An 11,150-nucleotide genomic window follows, 5' to 3' on the forward strand; every position below is an offset into this window, starting at 1 on the left:
CTGCTGTGGAAATGAAGTTTTTGTGCACTTGGGGATATTAACCTTTCCTTTTCCGTGCTTTTCATTAGAAATGTTTGTGGAGGTGTTCACACGGTGGGAGCAGAGGAGTTCAGCAGTTCTTGTGTGACTGAAAACAGTGTTTAGACTCAAATGTGTGCACCTCCACTAAAGATGGTTCAGTGGTATCTTTTGCCTGGGCATAAAGGCTCCATCCTACTCTGTCGGTTCTGTCACAGAACATGAACATGGAACGAGAGAGCAAAATGTACAATACAGAAATAGGCAGACCAAAGAATGCAGGGATGAGCTAAGTTTATTTCAGCATCTTCAAGAGTATAGGCTTCATCTGGGCTTTCAGTGGTGGGTCAATGCTGATGTTCCTCAGCTCCTGGGTGTTCAGGATCCGTGAATGTGCTTCCATGAAGAGCTCCTTTCCCAGGGCTACCTCAACCCTTTTGCACCACTCCTGAAGTTTAGGGCGCCCTTCAAAGACATCCCAGCCAGCTCCCATGGGCTGCAGAAAGATGCAGGGGAAGCAGTGCTGGAACATGTAAGCCCAGGGAGGTTCTGGCTGAAGGCAGCATCTGGCAGACACACTTTTACCACTCCCCCCCCCCCACCCCGGATGTAAGCAGCATGCTTCCATAGACCTCACCTGCATGAGCTCCACAATGGCTACCAGGTCAGCCAGGGAGATTTCTGTGCCAATGATGAAGGGTCTGTCCTGCAGGAACTTCTCCTCCAGCTTTTGCAGGGCAAGGTTCAGGTCCTCCACTGCATCATGCAGCTTTTCTGGGGGTATTTGCTGACCAAGGAAGAGGGGGATCACCACCTGCCCCATACAAAATTGCTGTTGACATCCAGAGATAGGGCCAAGCATGCTACATTAGAGGGAGAGAAGGAAGCCAGGCTGCCTCAAGCCAGTGAGATTTCTGTGGAAGCTGGGGGGGGGGGGGGGGGTCTGTCATTTCTGAACCAGTTAGGCATTTCTTATGCATTGTGATTTACCTTCCTCTCCCAGGCTGAGAATGTGTAGAAACGGGTGTAGCGCCTCAGCTCCAGTGGCTAATTCCAGCCTGCTTGGATTTCTCAGATAGCCAAGCGTTCTTTCCCTAGCTATAAGATACTCACCTGGGTTTTATCATTAAAGGTAGAAATAGTTCTAGATAGATATGCTGGTATTTTGTCCCTCCCTGCTTTTGCCTTTGAACTTGCCCCCAGTGGATTGCAGCTCTCCAAAATTTCTCCAAAATGGAATTTGGCTGTCAAACTGAAAGAAGTTAAATGTATCTCCACCTACCCCTTTGCATAGAGAGCACAGGATTCTTGGACCATATGCAATATACAAATAAAACAAAGAAGGCAAATATTTCAAATTAAAGAAATGAATTCATGGAATTTGCCATTCTTGGTATTAAGGGCATACAGCATCCATCTGAAAGAAGCAGTCATCTCACAGCCAATGATGCTCTGTGCAGAATCCTGCTCCTCTTCCTGGCAAAGCTGCAGCTGTTACATGTGCATCAGCTCTGGTGAACTCTATTTGTTTAGGAACCACTGGACAGAGATGGGCAATGAGGGCAGAATCTCTTTTAAGACCCGAGAAATGGCAGCTGTCCCAATCCATGCCCTGTCCATGGGAAGAAGGAACAGTCCTAGGGCTTGTGGGGTCCAACCCTGCCCTTACCTTGAGCCACAAGATTTTGGAAGCACTGGCCCGGATGGTGGTATGTTGCCAGGCCAGGTACTCATCAACCCGGCCTCGCTTCTTCATATCAGGTGGGTACCAGTGACTGGGTGTGTTGTACTTCCTGGTCAGGTAGAGAAGAATGGCTGTGCTGTTGGAGCAAAAGGGAAGTTTGTCTGGTGGAGAAGCACTGGGGGATTCCTGAATGCCTTTTCATTTGAAAAACCCATCAGGTGTGAATTGTGCCACAGGGATTTGGAGTTGGAGAACAGGAGGCAGCTTACACTGGGACTTTCAACTTTTCAGCCTCCTCCTGACAGTAACGTGATCTGTAAGAATTCAAAGGCAATGATTTCTAAGTGTGGAGAAAGAAGGGCTACATATCCAGCAGGTGGTAAATGCAGTTGCAGCTGCTCCCAGAATGCCTCAGCTCAGCTTGGAGCTGGCACTCTGCATGGCCATCTTGCACCTCGCCAGCCCCTCTCCAGCCCAGACAATGTCTATCAGTTTGTCTTTTAGTTTTGCTCAGGACAGTCTGGACATTAGCAAAACAAGCAAGAGTCACAGTTTTAATTTGAATAAAACATCCAAAGTTAAGATTCTAGCCTTAATCAGAGCCCATAACAATTTGTAAGAAGATAGGTGGTTATTCTGTCTCATTACTGGGGTGTTTAAGTGCATTTCTTTGCACATGAAACTAAAATAAGCAAGGAATGGTGAGCAGGAGACTGCTTGTTCTCCTCCTGATGCCCATCTTCTTCCTTGAGAAATCCTTACCATTCTTCTAAGGTATAATCTCCATCCTTTAGAACTGGCACTTTTCTCAGGATGATCACCTTGTTAAATTCCTCACTGAACTGTTGTCCTAAAGTTAATAAAATAGATCACTAAAAGACAAATGTTACTCAGTGTGGTTCAGCAAAAATCTTCATACCTTTCATTGCTGTGAACCACCCAGAGAGCTTTGGCCACTGGGCAGTCTAGAAATGTAATTAACTACAGGATACGTGCCTCACTTTTTAGAGATGTATAAATGTATAATAGTTTTAATTATATACTGATTTAATTATGTTATGAGCCGCCAGGCACCCTATGACTAATGGAGTGGCTTAGGTTTAATAACAACAACAACAACAACAACAACACAACTATGTGTATGCATATATATGCATATTTGCTAGTATATATGCATATGAATGTGCACACACAGACACACATGTTATTTTTAATCAAGATTGGCTTGCAAAGCAGCTTAGTTAACCACAATGAGGTAAGAGTCTAATTCAAAATACATGAGCTCTGGCGGTAACATAGTGCCAGATTCCCAGCTTTCCAGAAGGCTACTGGCTGTTTGCCCCTTCATGGATCATGGCCTTGTCGTGACGAAGGGGCCTGTATAGCTCAATGAAGCTATGAGCTATGCCGTGCAGGGCCACCCAAGACGGACAGGTCATAGCAGAGAGCTCTCACAAAACGTGATCCACTGGAGAAGGAAATGGCAACCCACTCCAGTATCCTTGCCATGAAAACCCAATGGACAGTACCAAAAGGCAAAAAGATATGACGCCGGAAGATGAGCCCCTCAGGTCGAAGGGTGTCCAGTATGCTACTGGGGAAGAGCAGAGGACTAGTACTAGTAGCACCAGAAAGAATGAAGCGGCTGGGTCAAAGCCGAAAGGACACTCAGTTGTGAATTAATCTGGTGGTGAAAGGAAAGTCTGATGCTGTAAAGAACTATACTCCATAGGAACCTGGGATGTAAGATCTATGAATCAAGGTAAGCTGGACTTAGTCAAACATGAGATGATGACTGAACATCAACATCTTGGGAATCAGCAAACTAAAATGGACAGGAATGGGTGAATTTAATTCAGATGCAAGGGGCGGCATAGAAATGTTATAATAATAATAATAATAATAATAATAATAATAATAATAATAATAATAATGACCATCAGGTATACTACTGCGGGCAAGAATCCCTCAGAAGAAATGGAGTAGCCTTCATAGTCAATAAAAGAGCAGGAAAAGCAGTACTGGGATACAATCTCCAAAATGACAGAGTGCCTCAACCACTGATGCTGAAGAGGCTGAAGTCAAGCAGTTCTATGAAGACCTACAACACTTTCTAGAAATAACACCAAAAAATGACGTCCTTATCATCATGGGGGATTGCAATGCTAAACTAGGAAGCCAAAAGATAACCAGAGTAACAGGAACATTTGGCCTTGGAGTACAAAATGAAGCTCTATACAGTCAGTAAAAACTAGACCAGGAGCTGACTGTGGCTCAGATCAGGAGCTACTTGTTGCAAAATTTAGGCTTAAATTGAAGAAAGTAGGGGAAAGCACTAGGCCACTCAGGTATGACCTAAATCATATCCCAGATGAATATACAGTAGAGCTGACAAATAGATTTAAGGAATTAGATCTGATAGAGTGCCTGAAGAACTATGGACAGAGGTTCACAACATTATACAAGAGGTAGCAACTAAAACCATCCCAAGAAATGCAAGAAAGCAAAATGTCTGTCTGAGGAAGCTTTACAAATCGCTGAGGAAAGAAGGGAAGCGAAAGGCAAGGGAGAAAGAGAAAGATAAACCCAACTGAATGCAGAATTCCAGAGAATAGCTAGAAGAGATAAGAAGGCCTTAAATGAACAGTGTAAAGAAAAAGAGGAAAGCAATAGAACAGGAAAGACTAGAGAGCACTGCAAGAAAATTGGATATATGAAGGGAACATTTCATGCAGATGGGCATGATAAAGGACAAAATTGGCAGGGACCTAACAGAGGCAGAAGAGATTAAGAAGAGGTGGCAAGACTATTGTTGTTGTTGTTAGTTATGAAGTCAATGTCCAACCTATCACGACCCCATGGACAACATTCCTCCAGGCCTTTATGTCCTCCACCTTCCCCTGGGATCCACTTAAGCTCATATCGACTGCTTCAGTGACTCCATTTAGCCACCTCGTTCTCTGCCATCCCCTTCTTCTTTTGCCCTCCGTTGTTCCCAGCATTAGGCTCTTCCTCCTATTTGAGTTTCATCTTCAGTATCTGGCCTTCTAAAGAGCAGTCAGGGTTGATCTCCTCTAAGACTGACTGGTTTGATCTCCTTGCAGTCCAAGGGATGGAGGTGGCTAGAGGGAGTCACTGGGGCAGTGGGTGTGAGCTTGGGTGGACTCCAAGGTATGGTGGAAGACATGAGAGCCTGGAGGAATGTTGTCCATGGGGTCCTGATGGATTGGACATGACTTCGCAACTAACAACAACTGGCTGTTTGCTTGCTTGCTTATATTATTAGAATTATATCCCACCTTCTTCTTTTTTAAAGAACTCAAAGCAACTTACATCATAGCCCTCCTGCTCTCAGTCTCATCCCCACAGCAACAACTCTGTGAGGTAGGCTGGGCTGAGACTCAGTGACTGGCCCAAAGTCATCCAGTTGACCCCATGGCTGAGCAAGGACTAGAACCCAGAATGCTTGAGCCCCAGCCCCACACCCTTAACCACAACCCCACACTAACTGTTGGCAAAGAGGCCAACTCTGGGGCCTTCAGCTTATCTCTACCACTTCTCCATAATTGGCTGCATTTTGTAGCTGCCTGAATGGATCATCTCTGGTGCCAGCTTCGATGGAAATGGGAGAGAGGAACACTAAGAGGGTCTGACGGCAGTTTGCTGTTGAGGCCGCAGCTCCAGAGGCTGACAAATCGATAAACGGACACCGTGTGCACTCAAGAGCCTTGAATGAGCATGCAACATAAGGTGAGCTAGTGGGGCTCAGGCCCACCACTTGGAACGGGGCAGCTAGAGGTGACCAGGAAGGCTGCAAATGGGGCGGTGGAACTGGAAAGGGCCCCCTCCCACTTCTTCTCAGCCTGATTGTGAAAGTGAACTGCCTGCCTGAATCGCGGAGCTCTAGCTGGCTCTTACGGAAGGGCACACGGGACTTGGCAAGCCGTGTTCCCCATGCGGTGCTGGGTGTGCGACGTTCTGCATCCTCTGCGCAACCCCGAGTGGAGGCGGCGAGGGAGATATGCCGCTCCAAGAGGGTTTTTGGGACCCGCCCGTCCCTGCCGCGGACGGGGTGGGCGTTGCGGCTGGCGCCCCGCTCCCACAGTTACCCTTCAGCATCTCGATGCTCTTCATCATGAAGGGGATGTTGTTCTTTTTGGCGAAGAGGAAGACCGCCCTGCAGGGCTCCGAGAGCAGATCCAGGTAGAGCTCCAGCACCATGGCGAGGCGCGGCTCCGCCGCTCGCAGGACCAACGGAAACGTCCCCCGAGCTCTTCACTGGCCCGCGCGATCAGCAGCCCCCGGGGGCGAGGCAGGAAAGGCCAATCAGGCCACGCTCGCTCCCGGCCGGGCAGCTGCTCTCCGGCCTGGCCTCGCGCGCTCCTTCTCCTGCGGGCTGGCGGGCGGGCTGAGCCGCAGCCCGCTAGACGGGCCGAGCCGCAGCCCGCTAGACGGGCCCAGGCGCCGGAGACGAGGGGCAGGCGGATGCGAGCAGCAGCAAGCCTCTGCCGGTGGCCTGCAGGCCGCTCGGGCTGCGGGGCGGGGAGCCACCTGCAGGAGCGGCTCGGCCTGAGCCGGCGCCGGGCGGGCACAGGCTTTCCTCGCCGCTACTCCCGCAGGCCGCTCGGCCTCGCTCGAGAATGGCTTCGTAATGCCGCCCGCTGCTGGGCCGGTAGCACGCCCCGTTCTCCGTCTCATTGCCGTGAGCGAAGCGGCGCCCCACCAACGCGGGGCCCGGAGCAGGCGGCGGTTGCCTGCACCGCAATCCGCCTCCAGGGCGCCCCTGCGTGAGACGCGCGTGGGCGGCGGGCGAGCGGAGCGCCCGCAGGCTGGGGGGCCAGGGGGCACCTTCGCGGGCTTCTGCCACGGGCGGTCTCCGAGGCCGGGCACAGGTATATCAGCGGGCTATGGTGCCCCTCTTCCCCGTCGTCCGCGTATCGAGCCCGGCGGACCAGCACCTGCCGCACTGGAAGCCCTCGCCTGTACCCTGGCGCACTTCCTCCCATCCACCCATCTCGGGAACAGCTTCCTCCACTCCGAAGAAGCGCCGCCCCGAGGCCTGGAGGAGGAGGAGGAGGAGCGGGGCCACCCTCCTTCGGGAAAGGCAGGATGCCGCACCTCGCTGCGCTCACCCAGCTCCCAGGGGTTCCCAGGGCCTCCTGGTCGCTGACCCCCTTCTTGGCGAGAAAGTTCAACCCGCTGATCTCACTTTTCTTTCTCGCTGAGGTCTCGCCTTGTGCAGCTGCTGGAGGGGGCCGGGGCCTATGCCTCCTGACAACTGACCCGGGCACCTGCTGCAGTCACATCTCTGGTGGAAAGGGCTCTGCTAGGCAGGTGGGGCAGGGAAAGACCCACTTCTGCCGCTCAGGACTGCAAGGCAAGGCAGCCAGGGTCTAGCCCAGACCAAGGTGCCAGGCCCAGGGTGTCAAGCACAGCAGAGCCATCTGGGATCTCATGCTGGCCCTAAAGGGATCCCAGATAGTCACAGTCCTGCCAGGTCCACCTCTTCTCCAGCATGTGTCTTTTGTGGTTCCCCAGCTTTTAATCAGGTTTTCTTCCTCACCCAAATCGAAATGTCTCTCCTAGAGCTAGGAGAGAGAACCAAAGCAAGCATCTATTTTTGCCCCAAATGATGCCAAAGGGTCATCAAGAGCTCATCAAGGCCTGCCTATCCCATCTGCAATGCAGCTTTGGGGCTTTTGGTTGAGTGATCTGAAGCTGAGCTAGAAAGTACCTCAGACAAAGTGACATCAAGGACCCTTCCTTCTTTCCTTGAGATCTTCAGTGTTGACACATCAGCTGGTTGTGCAGGTGGGGCATAGGTACCCCCAGAGTGGAAGCCCAAGTGCCAAGGAGCTCTTTGAGTCAAAGAGACAAAGAGCTTTGCAGTGGTAGGCAACTGCCCAAGGGAGGGGAAGCATTCGTGATTGCCGTGGCTGGGAGACTGCACAACACTGTGTACGTCTTTTATTCATTCATTTCAGCATCTTCAGCAGCATTGGCCCCAGCTGCTCTTTCAGCTGTGGATCAATCTGGATTGTGCTCAACTGTCTAATATTCAGGATCAACTCATGTGCTTGTAGGAAGAGCTCCTTCCCAATAGCTTCCTCCACTCTGCTGTGCCACTCCGCTAGTTTGGGTCTATCCTTAAAGATGTCACATCCAACACCAACTGGCTATGGAAAAGGGAATAAAAAGGTTGTCATGCAGTAACACTAAAATCCACCACAGGGAAGAAAGGCCCTGACACAGATTCATGTCTTTTCAGTGTCCCCTACCCCCAACCCTGGCCCAGCGCTACAGTAGTCACATTCCCAAAAGGGGGCTCAATCCACCCTCAGCCACGCCAATCTCCTCAGTGCTTGTTCCAGTGCCCACCGTTGCCCAGATGTGTCAAGGTAAGGGACACATGCCCAGGGTGACACTCCTGCTGTATTGCGATGAGTGTCAGTGCACTGGCTTTGAGCATGGGAAGGAAAAGCTTGCCAGAAGCTAATCTGATACATGTGACTTCATTTATAGTTGTATTCGAGGAGTGTCAAATTATGCTGTTCTCAAATTAGAAACAGAGACTCCACCAAAATGAAAATAAATCTAAAGCTTTGGATGTGGCTGGTCCTCCTCTGTGATGTGTGGCCTCCTATGGAGCCCTCAGCTGGTTTCCACTCATGGTGTCCTCAGCTGATGTTTGAGGCAATAAAGGCCAACTCATGGGCTGGCCAGCAGATAACTAGGAAGATGAATTGGCCCTTCCCCAAGAACTGGTCAACTTCAAGCCTCACCTGCATGAGCTCTACAATGGCCACCAGATCTGCAAGTGAGACCTCGTTGCCCACAAGGAAGGGTTTGTCCTGAAGGAACAATTCCTCGAGCTGCTTCAGAGAAGTGGCTAGGCCCTCCATGACCTCCTGCAGTTTTTCCGGAGGAAGTGGTTGGCCCGTGAAGAGAGGAATGAGCACCTGTGTATGAAGGACAGTCTTTGAACACAAGCCTCTTATCTGTGTGCAATGCTATGAGAACTTACACTCAGAGAGGGTGCTCATACATTCAGGATCTCACGCTAAGAAATGTAGGAGATGACACACAGGCTGATCCAGCTCTCATGGAAAGGGAAAAAGTTAGTGGGTTGTTTAGATACACCTTCCAGAGAGATTGTATGTCATGGAACCAATTATAATGTGGCAGGCTCCTTTGTGGTGATCACCAAAGACCCTTTGGCAAAACATCTTTTGATGGTCAAACAATATGACTCTCCCATATTATGCCCCCATATTGTATTGTAATACCGGGAGAAAGTAAGAGGCAGAAGTGACTCCAGAGGATGGGGGAATGAGCAGGTAGCTTCTGCAGCTGACAAGTTGAAAAGGGACAAGCTAATACTGCCCAAGGGCTTGAACTAGGGGGGCACAGAAACATAGTTTTCAGCTCTTCCAGGATTATCATGCATGATTCAGTCCCAAGAAGAGACACTCCCACTACCCAAAGCAACAACCACCATTAAGTCCTTCACCTTGATCCACATGGTCTTTGGAGCATTGGCCCGAATGTTGCTCTGGTGCCATGAGAGATATTCGTCCACCTTTGCCCTTTTCTTTAGGTCAGATGGGTACCAGTGGTCTGGGGTGTTGTACTTGCGGCTCAGATACAGAAGTATTGCAATACTGCCCAAACATTCATGGAAGGTTTCAATCAATAAGGATGAAATAAGAAGAGGGTAGACCTCAGTTTCTGCAGCAGAGTTAGTTGACAAGCAAACCTAGGCAGCCAAACTACTTGTTGGCTTGACAAAAGCTGCTCTGGAGTGCCAGATGACCAAGAACTGCCTTTCTGCATTCTTCTTGAACTTCCCTGTGGATGATTCATTTACTCTGAAGTCACAAGGAAGTCTTCCTGATGGCCGTTACATCACAGCCTGACACCACCCCCATCCCTGGTAGCTTGCTACATGTAAAGCAGAATAACCTGAATGGCGGCTGGGAGGAAAGCTGTTCAGAGCTGTTCTCTGGTTAAAGCTGTGTTAAATCTGGCTCTGAATTACTCCTGGGTCTCTGGTACTGGGCCCTCTGCTCAACAGCATCTGACCATTCGAGACCCTCATGACATGCAAATGAGATAGAAATTGGGAAAGGCAGTGTATGTCAGCCTCTCCTTACCCTTCTGTCAAAATGAAGGTCTCATCCCTCAACACTGGAACTTTCTTCACAATATTTACCTTGGGCTGTAGTCCTAAAACCAAGGAGGAAGATGTAGGTCAGTCCAGAAATATACCTGGCAGAAGGTGGAAAGTAGGGGCACCCTCTTCCCTGCCAGTCCCTGGGCTCCTCTGTTAAAGAAGAGGCACTCTCATTGCCTGGGCTTTTCTATTAAAGCCCAGGGAGGATTGGCGCTTTTCCACTCCTCCTCCTCTAACATTTTTTTCAGGAATAACACTTGAAGAAACAGTTTCCAAGTGCTCGGCAAATGCCCATGTGTCAGTCCCAGTTGAGGGCATCTGGTGACAGTGATATGAACAAGAACCCTGGATTCTGTAGCAGAAATCAGACAAATTACATTTTCATAAATGCAAGATGGCAGAAGAAGTAAGAATTGCTATACCAAGTCAGATGCAAATCAGACATGATTCCAATCACAAAGTGCACTTTTTTCCCCAATCCATCATGGTGGGCATGTGGACAGAGAACATCCTGACTGAGCTACAGACTCCCAGCCTCAGGAGGTCAGATGGGAAAAACATGGATGTGGCCACTGTAGTTCATATCCAGAAATGGAACTTGGACCGCCCCTGCATGCCCGCTCAATCCTATCCGACAGGAATAATCCCATTTGGCTCACACCTGCATTAGGGCTAAACTGCTATATGTTCAATGCAGCGCTCAAGGCAGCGGTACAAAGGGGAGTTCAGAAAGGGTAACGCCCTAAAGGCAGAGTCCAGAGCAAAGCTGCATTATCTCATGGCCAACATGAAGCAATAAGCCACCGCTCCCAGCCTGGTGCAAAAGAGCGCTCTAAGGGAAGTGGCTCTGAGAGTTTCCCTGGAAAGGGCCACCCTGTTCATGCAAAGACAGGGAAACAGCAAAGGTTCCTGACAGCACTGGTTGCCCTTTGGACTTTTTCAGGCTATATTTATGCTGCACACAATGCAGGAGTAAATTCTACTAAAATTAGACTGGTGGTTTGATTTTAGGTATTTTTTAAAAATGCCTGTCCCATCTTTCATGCTCCCTCCCTTAGAAGGCCTTGTGCAGCTCCTCCAACTTTTAATAGATTTTTTCACATTAGGAAAAAAGATGGAGTGGTGAGAAAACACAGGGAAGGTTACAAAGGGAGGTGATGATGTCCCCTTCCTATGCTCCCCCATAAAACCTCATGAATAAATCAGTGGAGCTTACACGCAATCCAAGGGCCTGGAGTGGCCTCATGGATGACCCTTGTATCACTGAGGCCTTAG

General features: G+C 49.6%; 2 protein-coding genes across 3 annotated transcripts; both read right to left on the minus strand.

Annotated features, from left to right (window-relative positions):
• Positions 1-295: 295 nt before the first annotated feature.
• Positions 296-5,955, minus strand: LOC123030300 (glutathione S-transferase theta-1-like). Of its 2 annotated transcripts, none has more exons than XM_044444128.1 (5): positions 5,812-5,955; positions 2,465-2,552; positions 1,688-1,838; positions 656-805; positions 296-514 (listed from the first exon to the last, which is right to left on the minus strand). In XM_044444128.1, exons 1-5 carry the CDS (start codon positions 5,921-5,923, stop codon positions 314-316), a joined length of 702 nt encoding a protein of 233 aa, XP_044300063.1. In that variant the 5' UTR covers positions 5,924-5,955; the 3' UTR covers positions 296-313. The 2 variants fall into 2 exon arrangements, with proteins under 2 accessions (XP_044300063.1, XP_044300062.1); XM_044444127.1 differs by having other exon boundaries at positions 656-832.
• A 1,697-nt stretch (positions 5,956-7,652) lies between these two features.
• LOC123030301 (glutathione S-transferase theta-1-like) lies at positions 7,653-10,238 on the minus strand. Its single transcript, XM_044444129.1, has 4 exons — positions 9,856-10,238; positions 9,213-9,363; positions 8,485-8,661; positions 7,653-7,878 (listed from the first exon to the last, which is right to left on the minus strand). The coding sequence occupies exons 2-4, from the start codon at positions 9,222-9,224 to the stop codon at positions 7,678-7,680; spliced, it is 390 nt and encodes a 129-aa protein (XP_044300064.1). The 5' UTR covers positions 9,225-9,363; positions 9,856-10,238; the 3' UTR covers positions 7,653-7,677.
• Between the last annotated feature and the right edge of the window lie 912 nt (positions 10,239-11,150).

The sequence above is a fragment of the Varanus komodoensis genome, unplaced genomic scaffold (genome assembly GCF_004798865.1).
Source record: "Varanus komodoensis strain SLA01 unplaced genomic scaffold, ASM479886v1 scaffold44_1, whole genome shotgun sequence".
In the NCBI taxonomy this organism is placed as follows: domain Eukaryota; kingdom Metazoa; phylum Chordata; class Lepidosauria; order Squamata; family Varanidae; genus Varanus; species Varanus komodoensis.

Excerpts from the sequence above, each read along its gene's own strand:
- LOC123030300 (XM_044444127.1), bottom strand. The coding sequence starts at position 5,923 with ATGGTGCTGGAGCTCTACCTGGATCTGCTCTCGGAGCCCTGCAGGGCG. Across the intron at positions 833-1,687 it reads CCAAAATCTTGTGGCTCAAG|GTGGTGATCCCCCTCTTCCT; the intron begins GTAAGGGCAGGG and ends TGTATGGGGCAG. Across the intron at positions 515-655 it reads CCATTGTGGAGCTCATGCAG|CCCATGGGAGCTGGCTGGGA; the intron begins GTGAGGTCTATG and ends ATCTTTCTGCAG.
- LOC123030301 (XM_044444129.1), bottom strand. Across the intron at positions 7,879-8,484 it reads CCATTGTAGAGCTCATGCAG|CCAGTTGGTGTTGGATGTGA; the intron begins GTGAGGCTTGAA and ends CCTTTTCCATAG.